At 39.2% G+C, this 25644-nt stretch overlaps 1 protein-coding gene across 1 annotated transcript; it reads left to right on the forward strand.

The window, feature by feature from the left end:
- The first annotated feature begins 878 nt into the window (after positions 1-878).
- MTMR6 (myotubularin related protein 6) lies at positions 879-25413 on the forward strand. The gene is made up of 14 exons (XM_003203422.4): positions 879-983; positions 5233-5349; positions 7473-7635; positions 8796-8953; positions 9711-9839; positions 10848-10982; positions 12019-12151; positions 17219-17328; positions 17823-17948; positions 19224-19273; positions 19808-20008; positions 20681-20815; positions 20894-21020; positions 23051-25413. Exons 1-14 carry the CDS (start codon positions 960-962, stop codon positions 23309-23311), a joined length of 1869 nt encoding a protein of 622 aa, XP_003203470.1. The 5' UTR covers positions 879-959; the 3' UTR covers positions 23312-25413.
- The last annotated feature ends 231 nt before the right edge of the window (positions 25414-25644 follow it).

Genomic DNA, 25644 nt, shown 5'->3' on the forward strand with positions numbered 1-25644 from the left:
CGCCTGCCGGCTCTGCGCCTCGAGGATCGCTGGAGCGCCACCGGCCTGCTGCTCTCGTGTGGGTGTAACGGGAAACGGGGCTCGTTAAGGACGTGATTTTAATAACATGTGATGGCCTGTGGGCATCGTCACTCAATCATCTGAAAGCTCGGTGTTTGAGAAGCAGATAAAATAAGTTCATTCTTATAAAACCTGTACGCTGCGCTATTTTTAACAGAGCTGGCAATACAGTCCATTGTTTAAGCTACTTTATCATTTAATTATGGTACCAAGGCTCTGTGTGCTGGCACCCACACAGCTGTGAGGTGCATGACTGCTATTTCAGTACAGCCTACAACTAAAAATTCCTCGTTTGCCAGCACGCGTTGTGTCAAAAAGGGCCCCTGTGGGGTAGAAGGTTGGAAGACAGGTTCGGGTTGATTATTAGGAAAAATTTCTTCTCAGAAAGAGCAGAGAAGTGGCAGAGCTGCACAGGGAGGTGGTGCAGTCACCTCCATGGGGGGTAAGGCTGCAGTACTAAGGGATGTGGGAAGTGGCCTAAGGAACCAGGGAATGATCCTTTTTCCTAGTCTCCCTAATAGCAGGTGCCAGGAGAAACTCTGCAGCCAGCACTGAGCTCCACAGCTCCTAGAACTGCACGCCCATTCCCTTCTTCCCCGACTGCTGCTCCCACGAGGACACCCCGAAGCACGGCGAAGCTCTCCCAGACACGTTAGGAAACAACGCTCCCCACTTCTACGCAAGCTGCCTTCACGCCCCCAATATGGCACCACCTCCTGAAGGCGCACGCGCAGCAAGTGGTGAAGGCGCACCTCGCACCCTCCCGCCGCTAGGGGGCGCTGCAAGCAGTTAGTGCAGGCTCCGCCCCGCCCCGCCCCGCCCCGGAAGCGGCAGTAGGTGACGGCCGGCCCGGCCCGGCGGCAGCACGCACTGTTTTCAGCCGCGCGTTCAGGGCCGTCATGGAGCACATCCGCACCACCAAGGTACTGCCCGGTACCGCGGGAGAGGTGACGGTGCTGCTGATGTTGGCGTGGTCGCCTGTGGGGGGTACCGGGGCGCGTTCCGGCCCATCGTGTCCCTACCTCGCGTGTGAGGGCGTTGGTGCCTCCTGCGCATCCCTTATCTCCCTCCTCCTCCAGTCTCCCGCCCGCCTACGGGGCGCTTAGTGCTGCTGGGCCTTTCGGTCTGGCCGCTGCGAGGGTCGTAGCTTCCCGCTTGGGGCTCCTGGGCTGAGCTGTCCTTTTTATGAAGCTCTTTTTGTTTCTATTTTTATCCTATTGCTCTGCTTTATAGTAAAAAGTATATAGTTTGTATCCGTATGTATACATCTGAGCTCTTTCCGAGTCATAGCTTAGCAGAGTTTTGTTTTCTTTTTTACTGCCAAGTCTGCTGTGAGGGCTGCCTTTTTCTCTGTGGTGCCTCGGGGCTCCCTAAGCAGGCGTTTTGTAGCCTGGCAGCCTGACTGCAGCCTGGGCTCACAGGGTGTTTCATCACATTCTCCATATATTCATGTCCAGTAAATTTATAATCAGTGTAAGGGAAATGGCTTTTAATTTTGAGAGAGTAATACCTGAGTTAAAACTTGATACAAAATGTGTCTTATTTCTTTTTTTGTATACATACGTGCACATATATAAAACTGTAGGATGACCTCTAGCAAGGCTACTCTAATGCTTCAGTTAACTGGATTGGGATTTTTTTGCCAAATGGGCAGGTTGGGAATAAGGTTTGTTTATCAGCCTACTTATAAACCTGTCACTCCTTTTCTGGAAACTTCACAATGTATTATTACAGTCAGTAATGAATTTCAAAATAAAAACTAGGCTAGAAGTAACATATCTCAATGATCTGAGTCGATGTTTAAGTTTCAAACCTGAATTTGAGACTACAAAGGCTGCAGATCAGGTCGCTGACTTCTTTGCATCCAGTCCTTGTGCTAGTGTATATTTTGGGGCCCTGCTGGGAAAATCCTTTGTGGAGCAATGTAACTGGTTGAAGAGAAAAATAGGCACTGTATCCAAGTTGTAGGATACAGGACCTACAATTGTTTCAGTTGATATAGTTCATGTGTTGTCCTTTTCTCTCCTCCCTCCAATCTGCTTTAAAATGATGGGTTTCATGGCTAAAATAACTTGTCTTTTTGATTATAATTGTCATGCTTGCTTAGCTTTGTGTAAGCTAATAGTTTCTTGGAGGTCGGGGTGGTTTAAGATACACGTATGCTAACTTGTAATAATTGTGATTGTTGCAGTTATAGGAGGCACAGTTACTAAAGTCTGGACTCTGCACCAGGTGCCATACAAAGTCTGTGCATATGTAGGCATGAGTTGGACCCCATTTCGGCTGCTGGGAGATTATCTAAATGCTAATAAGTCTTTGAATAGTATGGTGTATTTTTTATCTCATTAATTGATATCATGTGACTCTTCAGTATCTTTAGTGCAGGACACCAGAGAGAATCATAGAATCATAGACTCAGGTTGGAAAAGACCTTAAGGATCATTGAGTCCAACCACAACCTAGCCATACTACCCTAACTCTAACAACCCTCCGCTAAATCATGTCCCTGAGCACCACATCCAAACTGTTTTTAAACACACCCAGGGATGGTGACTCAACCACCTCCCTGGGCAGCCTATTCCAGTGCTTAACAACCCTTTCTGTGAAGAAGTTTTTCCTGATATCCAACCTAAACTTACCCTGGCACAACTTGAGGCCATTTCCCCTCGTCCTGTCACCAATGAGAAGAGACCAGCCCCGCTCTCGCTGTAAGCACCTTTCAGATATTGGAAGAGAGCAATAAGGTCTCCCCTCAGCCTCCTTTTCCCCAGCCTGAACAGCCCCAGTTCCTTCAGTCTCTCCTCATAGGCCATATTCTCCAAGCCCTTCACAAGCCTTGTTGCCCTTCTTCGGACCTGCTCCAGCACCTCATGTCCTTTCTGTACTGAGGTGCCCAAAACCGAACACAGCACTCGAGGTGAGGCCTCACCAGTGCTGAGTACAGGGGCAGGATGACTTCCCTAGTCCTGCTCACCACTCCATTCCTGATCCAAGCCAGGATGCCATTGGCCTTCTTGGCCCCCTGGGCACACTGCTGGCTCATATTCAGCTGACTGCCCATCAGAACTCCAAGGTCCCTTTCCATCAGGCAGCTTTCCAGCCACTCCTTCCCAAGTCTGTAGGGTTCCTTGGGGTTGTTGTGACCAAAATGCAGGACCTGACACTTGGCCGCATTGATCCAGGTCTATCCATGTCCCTCTGTAGTGCCTGTCTCCCCTCAGGCAGCTCAGCGCTCCCTCCCAACTTGGTGTCATCTGCAAACTTACTGAGGGTGCACTCAATCCCCTCATCAGGATCATTAATAAAGATGTTAAATAGAAGCGGCCCCAGTAGCGAGCCCTGGGGGACACCGCTGGTGACTGGGAGAATTTTAGCTTTCCTTTCTGTACTAATTCATCTGTTATGTTGAAACATTTCTGTATTTTTGTCTTCAGTCTGTAACTCCCAGTCCTAACAAACTGTGTGGTTATTCTCTTTCACAGGAATTGGGTTATGTTAGCAAAGTATCTGATTGTGTGGTATCTGTATCGCTGACTTGTTAGTGCTGGTTACTGCCAGAGTATTTCTTCTGCTTCCTTAAGTGAACCTTGTTTGCAGATGTGCTAAAACTCTATAGCTGTCTTCAGTATGTTATGAATCCATTCTCTTCAAAACTGAACAAAGGATTTGTGGAGTTTTACAGTTTAAAAAAAAGCAAGCATGTTCCTGAAGTAGGTGTGTGCCTATTTAGCTGAGTGCCCATTAAATCTGGCTGTGTCAGGTTTAGCTGAGCATCCCATCTATGGAGGCTGTATCTAAAATACTCTTCATCTGTCTTTAAGCAAAGTACATCTAGAAATTGGCCTTCAGAGTTGGAAGGCTTTAAGGACTTGGAGCACTAATGCTGCCTGGATGTAACTAGGGAATAACTGTTTTGTTACACGGAGAGGAAGAGAACTTTGCACGTTTGGATTCTGTGGGCTTTATCACTGTAACACATCTGGAGCAGTTTCTGTGCACTTGTCAGTTTGCTGGGGAGCGCAGTGCAGATCTGCGGATAATAATTTCCACGTTTGCACTCTACTGTATTGATTATGGTGCTCTGTATCTGAGCGTTAGTACATTGCTGATTGCAGCACAACGTATTTTGAGTTACAGATATATGCAACTTCCTTTTTTTTTTTTTTTGCCTTCCAAATCTAGAATATTGTAGTAGCAGGGGCTGTGAGCTGATGCTTGTGTTTCTTGCATCCCCTTGGATGCATTACATGGATTTTTTTTTATTACTTTAATTTTCAAAAAGAAATTTAGACTTGGCTAGATTGCAATAAATAACTCAACTGGCAGTTTTTTTAGTGATTTGCATGTGTTTTTAGTAGATAATTAAGTTTGTACATGTAAGTTATGTAAATTGAGACCTGCCTAACGTCAATGCTGTAGATGTGAACTTGGATCACGGTGCTGATCTTGCTGGTTGAAAGCCTTTGGAGCTCAGTCCCAAGTGTAATGCAGTAGCAGCCAACTTTGGGCTTCAAATTGGTGCTAATGAGCCAGTGCTGCCAAGAAATACAGGGATGCATAGAGATAAGCCATTCACCCAACTCCTTTCTGGAATCATGTAATGGTTGTCTTAAACAAAGCAAACGAGCCACTAAAGTTACCAGCACCAGATAAGATGAAGGATGTTTGAAAATTGCTTTGCTTTGAAACAATGCTGATGAAATACCAGGAGAAGAAGTGTGTCCTTGGAAGATTCAAACTTGAAGTCTCTTCACTTCAAATGGGAGCATGGTTCCTGCCTTTCTGGGAGATATTTTTCTATTTCTAATACAATGTTTGCATTTCTACTTACTTTATCTATGCGGAAAAGTTGTTGTAATTTAGACTTTTAAAGTTGGGAATGATATAAACAGTGGTAGGGAAATCAGGAGAGCATTATTTTTGTAGCTGTGATGAGAGTGCAGCCAGCTGTTTGGAGGAGAAGTGTGTGTCTGAGATGAGCTGCTAATGCAGTATTGAGATGTGACCAACAGAAGATGGTTAATGTGTGAGATTGCTCCCATAAAATACAGCAATCTACGTGTTTAGAAATTCAACTTTTTAAAAAAAAACCTAGCACCTTGATCTCTTTAATAGTAAATAACCATAGCAGCTAAGTATTAAATTCTGCTTTCTGCCACATTTCTCTTACAGGTAGAGCACGTGAAATTACTGGATAGGTTCAGCACCAGCAATAAGTCTCTGGCAGGAACTCTGTACCTTACAGCAACTCATCTGTTGTTCATAGATGCAAACCAGAGAGAGACTTGGGTAAGGATAACAAGTGCCCTTGGCTCAGAGCTGTGGGCCTTTCAGGTGCATTTGTTCTTCCTGAACATTGACTCTGTTTACTAAAATGTTTCTCTAAGTTCAGTTATTCCCTATGCTCTCCTTGTTCATGGTACCACAGTAACTTAATAACTTAGATTGTTCTCTTGCATGATGCTTTTGCAGTTGAAATCGTATGATGTTGAAAACAGTTTTTGTGTTTTGAAATTGCTGTTGTTTCTTCTCTATAGCCTTCACTTGTATTCCTGACCAAATGTGTAGTGTGGTGTTGTTTGTTTTTTTAACATCTGACTTGCACTGAAGCTCACAGGTGGTGTGGGAGATTGTTAGATAACTTGAGCTTTAGGTTTAAAGCTTCTGTATTACCTTTATCATATCAGATCCTGCCTGGGTTAAATGAGACAGCACAATCCAATGAGTTAGGTTTGGTGATCCTGTGTACTTTTTCAGAGGGTTGTTCATCTTTAGAATAAAAGAATTCCAAGGGACTGCAGCTCCTAGATGACTGTGACCAACACTGTACAGGCAAAGTACAATAATTCCCACTAGTTTTTCTTCCCAGTTCCCTGGTGGCACGTGTGTGCATCGAGTTCTGGCTTCCACTGTAGCACAGCTACCTGAAGTCATTGCCCTCCAGTCTGTGCTTCTCCAGGATAAAATCTCATTTCCCTGGGCATGCTTTGCAGTTTTTTCTGCGAGTGGAATTTCTAGCACCTAGGCAGACAGCCTGGTTATCTGGTGTTTTCAAGAAAAAAAGAATAGCTTTTTCAGTGATATTTTCTTAGATACAGCATACAATTTTGTATGGTGTTACGATTAATTGTTATCCTTTGATAAGAAAGGAGATATTGGGGAGAACTTCAGAAGCCTTGTTTGTGTCTGCTTGTGCACAGCTTTAAAGCTCTTACTTCAGTGATATTAAACCTGTACTTTGAATATTGCATTTATGCAATGATAATGCAACTATCAAGTATAATCATAATAATGTCTTTCTTCAGAGTATATTCTCTTTATAAATGCATAATTGCCAGCATAGTTTTCAGATAACTAATTCTGATCAATATTTATGAGGAGAAGATGATTGCTTTGGTGAAGTAATTGAAAAGCTGTTGAGAAGATCTTGTTCAGATGAGGTAATTATCTGTGGCTTTCTTCCCAGGATTGTGCAGTCATTACTTTCTCATGCATTTCCCAAACTTTCTGTGGATTTAGCACAGATTCCCATCCCTGTGACAGTCTTTTGCAAAAGTAATTGAAAAATCATTTAGCTAAGACTGTCATGTCTACAAAAACACAATGGATAATCATAGAGTCATAGAATGGCCTGGGTTGAAAAGGACCACAATGATCATCTGGTTTCAACCCTTCTGCTGTGTGCAGAGTTGCCAACCACCAGACCAGGCTGCCCAGAGCCACATCCAGTCTGGCCTTGAATGCCTCCAGGGATGGGGCATCCACAACCTCCTTGGGCAGTAGTACAATAATAGTGCAATAATAGTACAGGAGAGGTTTCTGTTATCCCTGTCAGTGATTTGAAGTTGTATTCCCGGGTTGAATGTTACAAAGCTGATGTAAGTAGATGACTGATGCACAAAATATTAAATGTTAACTGCACCAACAGGCAAATAATTCTAAATGTTGTAATTCTAAAATTTTCATTATCTTCCATATGACTACTTCCTCTGACTTATTTCACAGAGCACAAGGAGGCATGTTCCTCTAGATCTATTAAAATATACAAAAGAAGTCAAACAACTTGTATCCAATTAGGTGAGGTCCAAATAAGCTGTTCAGTTAGCAGAATTATAGGAATTACTCCCGTGGAGTTCTACTTCTTGATTTCTATGCTTAGAAGGATATGTATTATGTCTTCATTTTGTTTGTTTTTGTACTTTAATATAAGGTGACGCTTCAAAATATGAGGAAAGAATGTGAGAATTGGGTTTATTCTTCTAAATATATGTTTTATAACTGTAACATTGACAAATATAATTAAAATCCATATTCAACCAAGTTTAATCTCTCTTATCTCTGATCTTGAATACACTATGCTGTTCTCATTTTTCACCATCAAGCTTAACACTGTGAGTTCTTGAATGCCCTAGATATTACATCATCACATTGCTGCAGTGGAAAAGCTTCCCTTGACTACTTCTGGCTGTCCCCTTGTCATCCAATGTAAGAACTTCAGAATAGTCCACTTTGTTGTTCCCAGAGAGAGAGATTGTCATGACATCTATAACTCCTTATTGCAGCTGTCAAAAGCAGGTGAGACAAGACTTTGTGAAATATGCCTGGGTAATAAGTTGATGAGAAAAATTTCATGTGTGGGTTTTGTTTTTGAGAAATGTGCATTAAAAAAGTTTGATATGTAAAAAAATGTTATTAATGAAATATTAATCTGTACACAAATTCAGAAGCTGTTGTTTGGCGTTTGTAGCTCACTGATGTTGTCCAGGAGAATGCAACGTTCCTATAGATCCTGCATTTCAAGTGTTATCATTAATTATGAATATAAATACATGTAGTCTCTTTAAGTTGTTGTGTTCCATAGGTTAAATGCTACTGAAGAAGTGCTAATGTTACTGGTTTAATAGCAACTTTAATAAGCTGAAGTTTTGATGCTAAAATAACGCTATCAATTTAGTTTTAATAGAGACTTCTGTCACTTAGTGTGGCCTTCTGCACTTCTAAGTATTTAGAACAATGTAAGGTTCTGTCATGCATGAGTGGTGTGTTAGAAAAATGTTAGAAAATATTTTTGAAAGCTTTTTCAGTTTAAAGAAAACTTTAACATTGCTTTTAATGTTCAGTAGATTTGTTTGTTTTTTCACCTCTAAAGATGATGTCTGCTCTTCCAGCTTTTGTGAAGCTTTTTCTAATAATAAGCTATTTTATTAATCTTCATTCTGTGACTTTTGCTTTGCCCATTTGTGTGACTTCACAAGTGTCCCTACTGAAATAAAGCCTGTTCTTTCAGGAGGGTTTGTATAACCTATCTTTAACTGGCATTGTCTGTTAACTGTACAGACATTGCAGCAAAAATATTTTAGAAGTGCCACATATCTATTAACTCTAATGTCTGAGAATCATGAAGCCCGAAACTTAATGGTTTTAAACTAAAAGAGGGGAAGTACAAGCTAGGTATTAGGGTGAAATTCTTCGTTATGACGATGGTGAGGCACTGGCACGGGCTGCCCAGAGAGGCTCAGGAAGTGTTGGGTGGTGACTCTGGGCAGTGTGATTGAGTGGGAGGTGTTCCTGCCTGCATCAGGGAGGTTGGAACTGGACGGGCGTTAAGGTTCCTTCCAATCCAGATCATTCCTTGGTTCTTCTTCAATTCAAGCTTTGTCAATTGTGCTGCCTTTTTTACCCTCCCATTTTTGGGGACAGCTCATTACACGATCTTATTTTTCATCATCTTTTAGCAAAATATGAAGATCTATATGCCTTCTCCTATAATCCAAAGCAAAATGAATCTGAGCAAGTCAAAGGTTGGCAGCTTATTGATCTAGCAGAAGAATATAAGAGAATGGGAGTGCCAAATGATTACTGGCAGTTGTCCGATGCAAATCGTGATTATAAGGTAAGGGTTGTAGTGGAAAAAATATTCTGCTCCACATCTGTTTTTTGCTTTATTCTCTGGCTGTGGTCCAATAGAAGGCCTAATTCTTATGAATTCACTTGGCTTGCAGTACAAGCAAAGAACATCCAGATGGAAAGAGTTTACACCTGAATCAGTATTCAGTCTCACAACTCACTAACTCAAGTTTATTTTAAAAGGTCTCACTCAGAGTATGTGTGTATGGATGCATATGTTCTTTGGAATTGTTTGAGTAGACTTAATTGTTTGAAGTCCAGCCCCAGTGATTCAGGTGCTCTGCAGTTTTGCTCTCTTCTCTTAACAGAGAGGGACTCTACTTTAGGATCTGCAGTGCTGGATGTGGTAGGTGATGGCTCTGGTAGTACAGCTGCTTCCTAGAATAGATTTTGTCTTTCTTCGTCTGCAACTTCAAAAAATGATGTGAATGGCTTCAATATCTTATTTGAAACACATTCTCAACAGTTCTACCAAAAAATTGGATTCTTAAGGTGAATGCTGATATAGCAATGCTTTCTAGCAGTGATTGGTTGTCAATTTGACCTTACTTCATAACTTTTTGGCTAGATTTTCTCTTCAGAGAGGCTTGCATGTATGCAGAGAAACTATGTTAGAGTTATCCTTTAACTGCTCACAAAACTGGGTGCAACTAAACTAGTGTAGGATTTTGTACCTAGTTACAGATCTGTGCACAGAGCTTATATATACGTGTGTGTGTTTCAAATGTACCTGTGTCTTTCAGATCTGTGAAACCTATCCTAGAGAACTTTATGTTCCCAGAACTGCAAGCAAACCCATAATTGTTGGTAGCTCCAAATTCAGAAGCAAAGGAAGATTCCCAGTGTTGTCCTACTATCATAAAGATAAAAAGGTATGGTCTGTTTTCTTCTTAATGCAAATGGTCTGAAAAGTATTTCTCAACGCTTGTTGAAAGTTCAGAGTAAGTAAGCAAGTACACTGACTTGAATTAGAACAGTATAACTCATGATAACCTTAAGTAGGGCTGACATTAGTAGTGTCTAACAAGATGCTGAGTTAAGCTAAGCCAGTTTAACAGAAATCCTTCAGTAATCAGTTGAATCTATTAAAGCTTTCAGAAACTGAACATAAGACCAACTGAAGATAGATTTTTGTCAAGTTCTTGATAAATTGAGAGTAAAGTCTATTATGTTAAAAGGGGGAAGATAACCTTCCAAAGAATATAATTTATCCTGTAAGGAGTAATTTGCAAAGAGAAAAGTGAGCTAGGGAGTGAAAAGTAAGGTTTTTTGCAAGATTGAGTAGACAGAGGTACGAAGCAACTTCTGCCTGTCTCTAGATAGGTGTATCTTTGAAGGGAGAGCAGGATTGTCACCTTGGTGAGCTGAAGACTTTTTGAATGATAAATATTGAATTAGTAGATACATTGGAAGATAATTACTAGTTGGAAAATGTGCCTGATGCCCTCACAGGAGTAATAGATAGTCAAAAATAATGTGGTGAAAACTACATCAGACTGTAACATATACTTGCAACAGTAAAACCATACGTAAAGTAGTAAAACTAACTGTAATTTTTCGTATCAAGAGAAATTTGCTTTATTAAGATACTGATGTGCTTCTTTCTAATTTTTTAGCCTATACTTATTGAATTTTTGCAGTTGAAGTTTGTTATGTAAATCAGTACCTTGCCCCCGTGGATAGATCTGGAAAAAATGTTTTGATAAAACTTTAGGTTTAAATTGTAGGCTTTATCTGTTTGAAAATCTGCAAGTTGAAATACCTGTCAGTATGGTTATCTGCCAAATAAAATTGTTTAGACATCTTCTTGAACTTACAGGAAGTGTTTTCAACTACTGATGTCAAACTGATGTTAACTTATTATTTGTTTCCTGTTGTAGGCTGCAATCTGCAGATGCAGCCAACCTCTCTCAGGCTTCAGCGCCAGGTGCCTGGAAGATGAACACATGTTGCAAGCAATCAGTAAAGCAAATCCTTCAAATCGCTACATGTATGTTATGGACACCAGACCAAAGGTTTGTAGGGCTACAGAACAGCCTCTCTTCCTGCTTGTTAGAGAGTACTGAGATAACTGTTAATCTTTCCAAGTTACACATTAAATATGACTATATTGGCTCTTCCATCCTTAAGAGTAAGAATGAACATCAATATTCAAGTGATGAAGCACTTGCTTTCTTAAACAAGTCAAAACACGTATACATGATCAAGTTGATGGTTGGACTTGAACTTGAAGGTCTTCTGCAGGTGAAATGATTCTATGTGGGTCACTTGGAAAGTAATGCTTCCTATTCATTTCCATGGGAACTACAACAGATAGAAAGAGAATAATAACACTCAGCTACAATGCACTATTTTTCAGTTAGGCACCACCATTAGCTGTGCGTTTTTGCCAGTGATAAACAAGAGCCTGCATGCTGCACTTATTTAAAAATAAAAAATCTGCATGGCTATCCAGAATGTGTCTTGCTTCTCACACTGTTACCACTGCTGAAATGTGCCACACACCACCTCACTGTACTCACATTCAATATTTGGTCTCCAGAAATGCTCAGCAAAGGTCAACCAATATCAGTGAATGCATTTTTTTCCATGTGGAGAAATTCAGTAACACACCTTTGCTTCATACCCACTTCCATGTCAGGCACCATTTTGTCAACCTGCCCCTCTGCTGCCATCTGTGACACAGCAGTAACATATAACAGAATGTTGGTGGGAATGTTCAGCCTCTACTGCCATACCACCAGCATCTGCCTCTGATGTCATGGGCCAACATAATAAAATAGAAGGCAGAATAAAATAGGAGGAGAGAATAGGAAAATCTCAAAAGCGTTGTTCAGATGTGTCAGCTTTGAGTGTAGACTTGAACTTTCTGTGTATTATACCTTTCTTATACTTAAATGTTTAACAAACTGTTAGTTTTCTAGACATGATTCATAGTATGTGCTCTAGTGTGTTTTTTGCCCAGTGTATTCCACTGAAATTGCATAATCTTAGTTCCTAATTTGACATTTTGAATGCTGATTTTCAATACTTCAATTTTGTTCTTCTTAGCTTAATGCGATGGCAAACAGAGCTGCTGGGAAGGGCTATGAAAATGAAGACAACTATTCTAACATTAGGTTCCAGTTTGTTGGAATTGAAAATATTCACGTGATGAGATCCAGCTTACAGAAACTTCTGGAAGGTATGTTCCAACTGTACTATAACAGTGTTTATGAAAATAAAATAAGTTTTCTTCTGACATATTTAGTAATAGCTTAAAGTGTATTGAGATTTCAGCATTTTTATCCAAGCTTCACGTTTAGCACCAGCTGACTGTGTTCTGTTCTGGTAGCGTGCTACCTTAAACTGTTAAACTGTAAACCCAGTGCATGGTTTTACTGTGAAGAAAGAACTGAGTGCACCTTTGTTGAGTGAACTTAATTACTATGTCAGTGGCTTATGGGAAAGACTTCTCTTTTCCAAGTATACATGTGTATATACATACAGGTATGTGACTGTATCTGTAATAAAATAGTTTGTGTATATACGTGCATCTTTCTTTTTAGAACACTAATTGTTCAGAACTCAGAACTTGTGCAGAACTCAGAATAACTGTATAGTTTGTACAAAACTCTTTGTCTTGGCAAACCACTCCTATGCTTGTAGATGCATCTTACAGAATGTTTGGTAGAAAAGGGGAGTGGGAGTGGAAAACAAGTGACCCAGTTCACAGTATGGTGAAAGCAGTGAGGCAGAAATCTATGTTAATGGTATTTTTCTAATTAGTTTCTTTAATGTTTTACTAAGGTAATCAGCTGAAAACAAATCTAAGACACTTGGTGGAATATTAATGCTGTAATTAGAGTATAGTGACAGAAGTCAGACTTACAAGTGTGACTAATAGTGTATGTATATATAAGCACTTCCCTTCTAGAGTTATCCTAATATTTCCAGACATGGGGAAGGCTTACATTTGTCTCTCTTAGTGACGATATTCTGGCTATTTTGGTCCAGAAATTTTACAGGCCAGTGGTGTGGTCTTCCTTCATTTTCATCGAGCCTGTATCTACTGCTAACCTATTTCTCAGGCATTCTATATGAAATAATACTTGAGCTTTGCTTATGTATTTTTGTGGTTATTCCTGCATATATTTTATTGAAGGGAAAGATGAGCAGTGTGAGCCTGAACTTCAATTTTTTTGGAAGTATGGGGTAATCCTTATTTCTCTTGCAAATCTCTTCAGTTCCAGAGAACTAGCTCATACATGTTGGTTTATTTTAAGGTACTGCTCCTGCATAATGAAGTGATACGAGCGTATGCCTTGCAGTAAATCTTTAGACTTTGTTTCCACTTGATGTAGCATCCTACCAACAGATCCTTACAATATATTTTTCTTTAATTATACATTTCCATAAGGATGGAATATCTTTTGCATTTGAACTTGTGTGGAGAATTGGTTTCTGTCAATTGAACAACAACAACAAAACGTCTCAACAGTTCTGCAGTTGTTCTCTAATTCAGGTTTTGGGGTAAATAGGCACAGTTGTTCCAGCTCTGTTCAGCTGGTATATAAGTAGATGGTTTTTTAGTTTGTCATTGCGGATTCCTCCATTTGTATTTGTTGCCAAACAGACTTTGCAATAAGAGCTTGCTTGCCAATCACTTTGCTTTTGAACGTTGCCATCTTTGTCCCTTCAGGCTTTCTTTGAGATACACTAGATCTGAAGGTGAGGGATTGTTGAAGTGAGGTGTTCCAGATTTTAGAAAGCCCTACATAACAGCAATAAGACAAATGATTGGAAATCTATGATCTCTTGGATTGTTTAATCTAATTGCTGTTGTTGCTCTGAATACATTAAACTCTACTTTTTATGTAGGAGTAGTAGAGGCAAAAAACACTTCCTGGCAGTTTTTTGTTACTGGTGTTTGTACCAAGTTCCTATCAAGGGAGTTTTAATCTGAATTGCACTATGAATCTTCTCAACTAAGTATTATTGACTTTCAAGGCTGTCTTTTAGTAGCTTACTTCTTTTAACAGGGAAATTTAAAACCTGAAGCTGTTTAAGATGATGGAGTGGCTGTCCTGGATTTCCTCTACACATTCAAATGCTGTTCCTAATGCGAAGATGCTGTTACTGGTTACCTCTTGGGATACTGGAAAGGGAAGAGAAGAGGGGAATGGAATTATGTCTTTCAGGGAAAATATGAAATATGCATCTTTAGTGGCAGGAAGGACTTTGAAAAATTGAAAACTGCAGTAAGAAACCTTATAGACCTCTGTAGAAATAGTGTTTAATAAGGTGATTGGGAAGGAAATGCTGTGAGAAAGATTCATAACTTTGAATGAGGAAAGTACCATTTAACTTTTGTGTTTGGGCTTTCTTCTAGATATGCTGAAGTGAATGTTCTCTAATCAACAGTGTGATACCAATGACCCCATTCTTTCAGGTCTTTCTAACTGGGACTGTACCTGGCTTTATTTATAACAAACAACTGTTCTGCTTTCAGCGTGTTTCTGATCCTGAGCTCTTTGTCTGCCTGACTTCCTTCATAATCTAATGAAAGAGTTGAGAACACGTTTACTTGCACATGGAACGTAAGACAGGATCTTTTGGCAACATCATTCTCTAATGAAGCATGTTAGGGGGCTTTTCAGTCTGTTTTTCTGATTCAGCTGCTGCTTTAAAGGTCCTGTATACAGTGGAACAAGCTCCGGTAAAATAGCCGTCTTAAGTGTGGACTTAAGACTGTGATGACTGCTCTCCCAATGGGCAGACTGTCCATCTCTATAACACTGATTGAAGATTCTTTGCATAGACAATATTTGTGTCTATGCCGTTCTATTAAACAAAAAGTTGACCTTTGTATATTCATTTGGTTTGTATATTCACCAGATTCTGACTGCAGGATCCAGTCACCTTGTGATGCCACTGCAGCCTGAGTGTAAGGACAAACATGTAATGGAACAAAGTAGTCCTTTGGGCCCGTGTGCATGCAGGGAATGTCTTTATGATGGGATCCCTATAGCCAAAATTATCTTGAAGAATAGTTATTGTGAAGTAGCTAAACTACTTAATGGTGTCAAAAACAATCTTTTGCTCTTTTGGGAAGCTTAAGGAAGTTGAAATGATTGTTTAGCACAAAGTTGTTTATGCAGTTTCATTGTTTCACCCCTTAGTAATATAAAATGTCCATGTTAATTCACAAAAATAGGAAATTAATTATTAGTTCTTTGCATATGTTTTTTTGTATTTTTGCCTTGAGTTATGAAATGACAGGAGTTTGGAAACAGAAGATACCAGACAAAGTATTTCTTCCAAGCTGAAAATGCTGATCAAAAGCTTGTTTTGACAGAAATATCTGGGTGAAAGCAAATTGAAAGCTGGAAACCTCTTATTTTGTTGCTAACAGCTTAGGCTTTAAGCCTTAAGCTGCAGAATGTAGGGGTATGAAGTCATGAATAATGCCTGCAGGTATTGCCTTCTCTGTCCAGTCTGTTCCCTACAGATGTTTGGCTTTCTAGATTTTTGGGGGGACATTTTTACTTTATCCTGGAGTGGTGGACCTACTTATGTGCTGTTGTGGTTTAACAGATATATAGAAACACAGGGAGAGAGAGTTTTTCACAAACTGTTAGTGTCAGCAACTTGAAAGTACCTGGCAATTCTCAGATTGCTCTGCTGTTACATGAGTGATTTTTCTGAAGCAAAACTTTTGCCTAATTATATTACTTCATTTTTTCAATGACCGCAGAAAACTGACATGGTTTTTGCTGATTTTACTGATGTTTATAGGCTGCCCCTTAAAATTAGGTCTTGTATCCAGGAGTATGTCAGTGTTTTGTTATTTCATTGTACTGTGCTTTGCTATTCTTGTAGTGAAGGAAGACCTATGGGCTTTTGAAAAGATGCTGCATTACTTGGAAATTTATTATTACTTGGAAACTTGTCTTTGTTGTAACATTCAGCAGCAGCTAGCATTGAGTCCTCCTGAGCAATAGAGAGTACATCAAAACTTGTGGAACTGAAAGCTAAAAAACACATAATGTGGGTGCACAAAAGCTCCAGAAGGCAGTTTTATTGTTATTGGGTTGTTTTTGCTTTTGAGATCTTAGTCTTTGTTACATCAGATTGCTTGTGTGAATATGGAACTGCGTCACAGAATGACTTGGTGAATTTTGTCCTTGACTTTTCCTGCTGACTCATTTCCTCCCAATTCAGAGATAAAGGTTATTTTATAACTGCTGCATAAGTGCCTCCACTACTAACTTTCAGCTACGGTATTGTCTTGTTTTTAATTTGGGATAATAAATAGCTTGGCATAAAATAGCTTTCCTCTGTCAGATATTTTTGTAGATTTCAATTTTGGGTGTTATCTCTAAGAATCACACACAGATGAAGGTGTATCAGTTGGTAAATTCCACCACCCCCAATTTCCTTGTTTAATTGTGCTTAGATAATAATGCAACTGTGAAGTGGTGTTTGAAATCATGTGTTAAAGGGCTAGTAAAAAAAATCAGTTTCTACATTTGGTAGGTGCTTGATGTCCTGTAAGGACTAGGTCATATATCTCATTTCTGAACTGGTGACATCCTATGAGAAAATGTCTGGTCTATCTCTATGCCTCTTGCTGCTATACTGTAGCAGCTTGCCTTTAATTTGAGCTCTTCTCCCTCAGTTGGTCTTACTGTTGTGGGATCAAAGTGTGCTGTGGGAGAATGGTGAACATCAGTCAGTATTGTAGTGTGTAAGTTCTGGAGGCAGACAAAATCTGCATGGTTTTTAGGTCATCACCTTCTCCTTGTGTTGCGCTCACTTCGTTCTTGGCAGAGCAGTGAGGGTGATGAAACACATCCTGACTGCTTGAAACTGTATCTGTTCTTTGGCTGCAGTTACTTTGTTAGTGCTAGTAATAATTTGTAAGTATTTCTGGGAAGCTCTTTGGCATTTCTGTCCCTTTTGTTGGTAGGATAATGGTTGCAGCTCCCTGTTGGGGGTAACCAGTGTATTTACTTTGAATACTTCATCAGATACAGGTGAAGATCTTATTCTCACCACTTGTCATTGCTCAATTCTGTGGAGTAGAGTTTTGGATGAAAAAAATACTTTGTATTGCCTTTCTCTTAATCATTTGAGTGGTTGTTTCCTAAAAGATGTCAAATCAACTTAGAACACAGAAAAATAATTTTATACTGCTGAATGCACTCTTTCCATTGCAGGATGTCGGAGCTGCAACTGCTTACAGCTTTGTCATCTCATTTTCTTTTAGTCAGTGGCACAAAGGGTTTGTCTGTCAATGACTTCTTGTCTGGTTTGGAGAATTCTGGATGGCTGCGTCATATCAAAGCTGTTTTGGATGCTGCTGTCTTCCTAGTCAAGGTACTCTGTATGCTGCTTTTGTTTGAGGGCAGGTTAACATGCTATAATGTTGTCTAAAATAGAAAGCTCTGCAAATACGGTTTCTTTTCTTCACACAGAGGGAATGGTTTGAAATAGCTTTCTTTCTTTGAATGGCCTGGGTTGAAAAGGACCACAAAGATATCTAGTTCCAACCGCCCTGCTGAGTGCAGGGTCACCAACCACCAGACCAGGCTGCCCAGAGCCACATCCAGCCTGGCCTTGAATGCCTCCAGGGATGGGGCATCCACAACCTCCTTGGGCAACCTGTTCCAGTGCGTCACCACCCTCTGTGTGAAAAACTTCCTCCTAATATCTAACCTAATAACTTCTTCCATAATATTTTTCATGCAGAGTGAAATAAAATAGACAATGCTGTGAGTTTTGGATAAATATAGCTTTTATATGTATTTGCTAAGTTATGTCTGAACAATGCAAACAACAGAGCATTCACTAAGAAAACAAATGTCTTGCAGGCAGTAGCGGTTGAGAGCGCGAGTGTGTTAGTGCACTGCTCAGATGGCTGGGATAGGACGTCCCAAGTTTGTTCTCTTGGAGCTCTCTTGTTAGATTCCTATTACAGAACAATCAAGGGGTTTATGGTAAGGAAGCTGTTGTATTGTTGAATTGTTCCTTGGTAAATCAAAGAATGTAGAATGTTTGTGTGGAGGTGAACAGCGTAACTGAAGTGATGTTTGGTTTTTTTCTAATTACAAATACAGAATCATGTTTGCAGAATTTGTGTTAGAAATAGTTTACAGTGGGGAAGCACTATGCATTTCAAATAACTTAAGAGGCTGAAATACAAATAGCAGATTGTTTTAGGCACCCTGCAGAAATGTAATAACTGCCTCTTTGATCTAAAATAACAACAAGCTGACCTATAAATACAGGGATTCTGAAGTGCTTATGAAATAGATAGACTAAATTCTAGCAGCTATGCACTTTCATTATTTGTCCCAAATCAATATCACTAAAATCTGAATGACATCCCCTCCAAACAGCAGCATAGAGACCTGAACATATTTTAGCAACCTAAAGTACTTCATCTTCCTCATGAGAGGAATGAAGGATTTTAGTGTGGCATTTAAAACTTCCCAGTAGGAAGATCAGCTGTGTGTTTGACATGGCTTGGTGTTATGGAAACACTTCAGTTAACACACAAATTGCATTTCATGTATTCATTACTGGCTAACTGCCACAAATAATACAAGCCACAAAAGTTAGAGTGAGAAGGAATTTGGTGGGTAAACTACTCATGGATAGTGGGAATCTCCGTAATCTTTAAGAACCTAATCTAATCATTTATTTTATTTGTCTTTAGTCCTCAGTTTTGATTAGAAGTTTCAGGAAACCTTCTGCAATGAGCAGTCAGTCCTCTGCACTTTTTAGTGCCTGATATTACAACTGGAGTGATAAAACAAGCTAGTGTTGATATTAGCAATTTTACTGCTATAAAATGTTAAGATGATATTATGTGATTTTATGAAAATTGTAATAGCAGGAGTGCAATACTAAGCTTTTTCCCATACGCAGCAGTTAATTTTTTGTAAATTGATAATTCATTTGTAACTCCATTTAGGTGTGAAACTGTGCAGTATTCATGTGCTTAAAGTGTGCATGCTTTAACAGTAGGTTTCTGATTGTCAGCCTCTTCAGCTCTTTTTACTAATTTTAGAAATATGACTTGCACATCTCATGTAGGAAAGAAAAAGTCTTCCAGGAAATGAAGGAGCTATGAAGCGATGCACAATTGCTCCTCCTGTGGTTGAGTCAGATTTAAAATACAGTTCACTGATAACCTGTTGAGATTAATTCTGTGGATGCAAGACTTAGTAAAATTTTGCATTAGTTGTTTTGTGTTTTTTACCCTCTAGGTCTTGATAGAGAAAGACTGGATTTCTTTCGGGCACAAGTTCTCTGACAGGTAGTTTGCTCTTCTGATGTTCAGGAATGTATATAGTGAAATGAGTGACAAATATTACAAAAAAGCGACAGCATTTTGCTCTAATACTTTAGCATGTGTATTAAAGAAGAAAAGGAGGAAAGTGCTTGTGCATTTTAAACTACTGTGTTGTTGCTAGAAAACTTGCAGTGAGTAAGCAGCAAGTAGACATTGCACTCTGTATTGTTATTTAATTAAATACCTATTGAGTAGTTGTTTTATTGCAGGCATAAGTCACTGTTGCCTTGTTCTTAGATGCTTGGATTTGCATTTATCCTTACTTGTGATGATGAAATAACTCACTTTTTTAGAAGTTGTGTGTGATCAGGGCAAGTTAAAAACAGAGCTCTGTGTATCATCAGGTGTTGAATTGTCCCAGTTCTCAAAGTTAGGTCTTCAATCTCCAAATCAAGAGTTGTGTCAAATTAACATGCTGTAGTTAAAAAAAAAACAAACAACATAGTTGTGCTTGTTCTCAATGGCCAACTTAAACCAGTGCATCTGTTCACATTCCAGGTGCTGTCAGTTGGATGGTGATCCAAAAGAGATCTCGCCAGTGTTCACTCAGTTTTTAGAGTGTGTGTGGAATCTGACTGAGCAGTTCCCACAAGCCTTTGAGTACAATGAAGCTTTCCTCCTTCAGATCCATGAACACGTCCACTCGTGCCAGTTTGGGAACTTCCTTGGAAATTGCCAAAAGGAACGAGAAGAACTGAAGTAAGCAGATGCATTGTGTCTGTTTGTTTGTTCTGGCAGACTAAGAACTTCTGTGAATCTTCTCAATTGAGCTCTAAATTAAACTGGCAGGATAGACAGCGATGTTGAAGTGTGCTGAAGAACAGCAGTGCTTTTCGTGCTTTTGCATGCTGAGTGCTTTTTTTAATACAACTGTGGGAGAAAATCGCTTGCTCATCTTTTGTAGGGAAAGTCAAAGCATCTTTCTTTCTCCTTTTTTCTAAAAATGGGTACGCTTAAGTTGGAAGCATCACCTCACTGCTTCCCCTAGTCTGTTTTCAGGCAACTTTAGAATTGTTTGCCTTTCTGACTTGACAGTAATTAGTCTTGGAAGTATTGCTATGATGTCTCAATGCTTTCAGTTGTTGAAAACTTTCCAGAAGTTTTCCATCTCATTTTTGTCTTTAAGTATTTAAAAGGCATTTGTTGCAATGAGGGACAACTTGCACAGCACTGTTTCTTCTATAACTGATACTTTTGTCCAACATTAGCATATGACAGGAGTAAGTTCGACTTATAAATATTGAATTAAAGTACTTTTAATTCTTTCTTTTAACTTATTTAAAGAATAATCAAAGATGGATTTACTGTGTTGAATAGCTTCTGTTTTTTACTTATAGTCAGTGTCTTGATTTGATCTCTTGTTGCCTTAAGGTTAAAAGAGAAGACATATTCCCTGTGGCCTTTCCTTCTAGATGAACAAAAGAAATACCAGAATCCTCTGTATAAACCAAGTTTTTCTCCGAATCTGACTCTTTTGGAGCCTAACACTGTGTCATTCAATTTCAAGTAAGTTAGAACTACATATTGTATTTTTCTTCAATTTTGTTTCTATTGCACATAGTTAAAACTGTCTGCTATATGCAGGTTTTGGAGAAATATGTACCATCAGTTTGATCGAAGCATGCATCCCAGGCAGTCTGTGTATGATCTCATCATGGACATGAGTGAACAAAATAAACAACTGGAGGAAGACATTAAACAACTGGAAGCTGTAAGTATTACAAAATAAGTGTATTTACCTGTGATTTGTTCTTCAAATTTGTGTATAAAGCCTGTGGTAATGCAGCTAGCTTTTATATGAATGTTATTGTTCTGTCTCCCAGTACTTGTTCTTCATAGTGTTGAATTCACCTTTCACTGTATGCTTCTATGCTCAATACATGATCTAGTTCTTTAGTAAGGCAAAATAAATTGTAAAACTGCTTTTACTACCAAAGCAAAACTGGAGGTAGTGTAGTATAGGTTAAATCTGTGGAACTTACCATAGATGACAGGCACTCATCATAGCTGCAAACTGTGGTGCTAAATTAAATAGGCTAAAAATGTTTCATTTCAGCTGTAGCTACTAAAACAGGAGGCCCTAATCATTGTCCTTCTTTCCTTAACTTGATATGCAGATGCATAGAACTTTAAGTCACCTTAACTGTGTGATATATACATTGGATTTACTCTTGTCTGCAAGTAAGCATTACACAGGGACCAGGTTTCTGTGATTGCTGGTCTGCTACAGTAAACAGTCAGAGAGGACTGAACAGAACATCTCACGTGATTCTGCTGTGGATTAATGAGTGGTGTATAACTGATGCTGTTTTGTGCCAGTTAAGGTGCTAAACTCCAAAACAATTTCTCTTCAACTCAAAAACGTTTCTAATGTACATGCAGTAGAGTTGTCAGGTCATGGCCTGAACCAGTGGTTGAGCACCAGGTGAGAAGGTATGGCTAACCCTGGGTGCTCAAGTGCAAGCAATGCATCTGAGTGACTGGAAGGAGTGGACCCTGGGTCTGCCCTTCCTCACCCTCATTGAAGTGTTGGCAGCCAAGGGAGCAGTACCTCTCTGGATAGAGATAGCGTTCCTCTCAAACCATCACCAGTTGTCAGAAGGGGTGAGCTCATTTTTGGTTTTTATCACCTTTTTCTCCATAGTGCTTGTGTGCCAGAAGGAGCTGTTTGTTATTGCTGCCTTCTGCTGTGCAGCACGAAATTAGGGTTGTATTTATTTTGGTTGCTAGAAATGATAACACTTCTATATATTGTGTTGTGTTTGTGGGGGGGGGGGGATATTTTTATGAAACTAATTCTACCCTAATATAATGAATTCAAGTCTTTTAAAATTAACTCTATTTCAAGTCTTAATTATCTATTTAATTGTGTTACATAATTGATAAATGAAAGTGAAAATTTAAGATGAAGCAGAATGCAGAATAAGCAAGATGAAACTTCAGAATGGAAACTTCATTTTTCTAGAGTCTCGTTGAAAGGTGTGAACTTCACACAGGCATTTCTCACCTGAATGGATTTAAAATATTTTCATAGACATTCTGCTGCTGTCTCCATCTTCAAAAAAGTTTGTGTTAAAGACAGTGAAGTCTTCTGGATTTAGTGTAGGTTGTAACGGAGCATGAAGACATCAATAAGAAGAAAAAAGAAAAACTATTTAAAACTCTCAGTTACGAGTGAGACAGTTTGCATTTAAAAAAAAACCAAAACAAAAAAAACACCCTAGCCAGATCTTCCCTCTTCTCTTGCTCTGTGCTTTCAGAGTAGGTCTTTTTCTATCTACTTTCTAAGTCTTGTAGGAAGTTTTTAGGAAGGATATAAGAGCTTGTGACATTGTTTTCTCTCTGTAAGAGACTCCTTTTCTGCTGCAAGCTCCCTGCTTGCTTTTAGTCTTGAGGCCTCTGTTTGCACTCCAAAATGTATTCCTGTCCTAATAGCAATCAGACAAGGGACAAGCCTGAAAGTATTTCTCCTTCACTATGAACTAACAAGCAACTTTCTCTCTTCTGTTCAACTGCTGTTTGTAAGCGTACGGTGCTTGTTGCATCTGTTGTAAACTGTAGAAAAATGCTGGCTTACCCAGTGCTGTCACACTTACCTTGATACATATCTAGTCCAGGGTGTATAATAAAGGGTTCTGCAGAAGTTGAGTTGGTGAGCAAAAGTGCATTCATCTGCGTTCAAGCCAGAATGTCATCAGTGGATCAGTGGTGCTTACTGTAAGTAACTATTCTCTATTTCAGAAAATAAAGCAGAAGAGAGGGCGGTCAGATGCAGTCCTTGTGAAAGAACATCAGCAGTCTGCTCATCCTGCACCCGTGATGCTGAAAACCCCTCCATTCTTCAAGAAGGACCAGCCTCTGATCCCTTTGAATGATGCTGTAAGAACTATAGAGGGCAGCAACACAGCAGACAATCGCTACAGTGAATTCATGGAAGAGCTTTCAAAAGCTGAGCCTGCTATTGTCAGCTTGGAGTACGGAGTGGCCAGGATGACCTGTTGAAATCTGGCACAGCGCTCCTCTGTCCTAGACTGGCTGAGTTAAAAGACAGATTGTTTTTGAGGATGGGTCTGTGCTGCATGACCAAAACATGATTTGTATATCAGCAAGTTTTGTTGATGTAGATTAGAACAGCATGCTAGCTGTCGGGTGTTTGCTGTTCTTTATATGCATATAAAAAAGTGTAGTTGCCTCTATTTCTTTTAAAATACACTTGGTAAGTAGTGACTAAAAATTGAGGAGTGGTATGGTTGGTATGTCTTTGGACTTAAGTCAGTTTGCACTAAATTAAAATGGTAATCTTACTTTATTCAGTACAGGAAAACACACGTGGTCTTTCACAAATTGATTTTATGTGGGCAAGAAAACTTGAACTTTCTATTTGGGGAACTGAAGTTATGTGTATGTATACATCACATATAGTAAAATTATGTATATTCTTGCTAAATGTCACCCCTTACTATTATTCAGTATATTAAGTGCCAGGGAAAAGCATAGTACATTTCACATCATAAATTGTTGGCCTTAAACCTGTCAGATCAGTGATACTGGTGTCTGTGACTGCTGCAGTCCGTAACCTGACTCTGTTTATGCTGTATTTGCTCTAAGTGTTCTTTCCTTAAAACAGGATTGAACGCAGGGAATGAAGCATGCCTAAGCTGGCGTAGCCTTTCAGCAAATAGCTATATGAATGTTAATTTATTACTGAAGATTGTTCTTTCTTACAGCTCCTCTATTGTTTAAAATATAGATTGGCCTGATATTGTTCTCTTTCAGCTCAGTAGGTTGAGCATAATTGAAGCTACAGGTCATGTATTTGATCTTGAATGTTTTGATTTGTAGCAAGTACTTAAATGTAGAAGAAAGAGAGTGAAACACGTCAGGAGAAAACTTGGCCAGTGTCTGAATGAAACTGGACTATTCAGATTGTTTAACTGTGTGCTGTGCAGTTGTCCAAGTTCTGAGAATGGAAGTGGAAATCTTGGAATTGTCGGCAATTAGCATTGCTCCCAAGTACAAAAAAGCTTCTATTAGTGCGTCTGAAGCTCATGAGAAACTGAGTGCCTCGTATTAAACCTTTAAGAGAAAACTTTAGTTATTAGGCTCCCTCTTTCCTTGTGAAAACCTGTCCAACCAGTGCATCTTTAAGCAATTCCAGTAGAGTCTGGAGATACGTAGTTAGGCAAACTTCATCTTGCAGAATATAGTAGACTTCCTGACACGTAAGAGGGAGGGGAAAAGAAAATAAAGGAAAATCTACGGTATGTAAACTTAACTCTGTATGTAGCCTTTTAGTAAGGGAGAAGGTTTCTGTCAGTTTCTATCTCATGATTGATTTTCTGAGCTGGTAACAGAACAGAGAAGTGCAAGTCAGTGCCCAGATCTTTAGTGGATGTACGAGAGAATACTTCGGGTATTAAGATCCTTAGATTAATCCTGCTGATTGTCTTTTAGATATAAATCCCTTTTAGTGATATGGGAGAACGAGTTTATTCTCATCATAATCCCTGAAGTCTCTTTTATTAAAATTACTTGACATAATTGGCAGTTGTCCCCTTGGCACTAGATTAGATGCAGGACTTTATTAGTAGGGCTGATATAGCGGTGGTGATTGAATTGCACTTGTGAAATATGGGTGAAATTTAACTCTGACCCTTGTATTTGGTGAGTATAAGTCACTGTTTCTCTTTTATTTTCTAAAAGTCTATAAATGTAAATAAAGGTTCATAAGTCTTTTTATTCTCAGAGAGATGGTCATATTTAAACTACATTATCCATGTTTTGATTTTTTTCACTACAGGTTTTGATTTTCGCATTTGCACAGTGGTGCCTTACAAGGTTACAACGAGAGGTTTCTGTGCCTTGTCAGTTGTTGTCTGCCCTTCACCTTCTGTATCAACTTGATTCTGATTTTCCTTTGAAAAACATCTTGTATAAGCTTGTGTTGTATCACACTAGTGAAACAAACATCACTGACAATATAGGCAAGCGATATCAATTTGTAATTGTTTAATATTTAGCTGCTCTGATGTGCCATGTACATTTTTCATATTTATTGTTTAGAGTTTATGAACTCAAAAGATTACATTAAGCTTTTTTGCAAATACTGTTGTATGTGGTTTTTACTTTTAAGAACCATCCGACTATACCCCTGCAAGGAAGGCTTTTAAAAAGACCTACTTTCAGTACTGTTACAGGGATCTTCTTTCAGTCCTCAGGCCTTTTTCATTAGAAGAGGTCACTTACAGCAAGCAGTTGGGATGGCTTTTTATTTTACATCAAAAATCAAGATGGTTGACATCGTCAGCCTTAATATGCACAAAACCTGTTTCTTT

The sequence above is a fragment of the Meleagris gallopavo genome, chromosome 1, assembly GCF_000146605.3.
Source record: "Meleagris gallopavo isolate NT-WF06-2002-E0010 breed Aviagen turkey brand Nicholas breeding stock chromosome 1, Turkey_5.1, whole genome shotgun sequence".
In the NCBI taxonomy this organism is placed as follows: domain Eukaryota; kingdom Metazoa; phylum Chordata; class Aves; order Galliformes; family Phasianidae; genus Meleagris; species Meleagris gallopavo.

Bases quoted from the DNA above. Each gene is read 5' to 3' on its own strand.
- MTMR6 (XM_003203422.4), top strand. From the start codon at position 960: ATGGAGCACATCCGCACCACCAAG. The intron at 20,816-20,893 runs GTAAGTTAGAAC...TGCTATATGCAG, and splicing joins ACTGTGTCATTCAATTTCAA to GTTTTGGAGAAATATGTACC. The intron at 21,021-23,050 runs GTAAGTATTACA...TCTCTATTTCAG, and splicing joins ACATTAAACAACTGGAAGCT to AAAATAAAGCAGAAGAGAGG.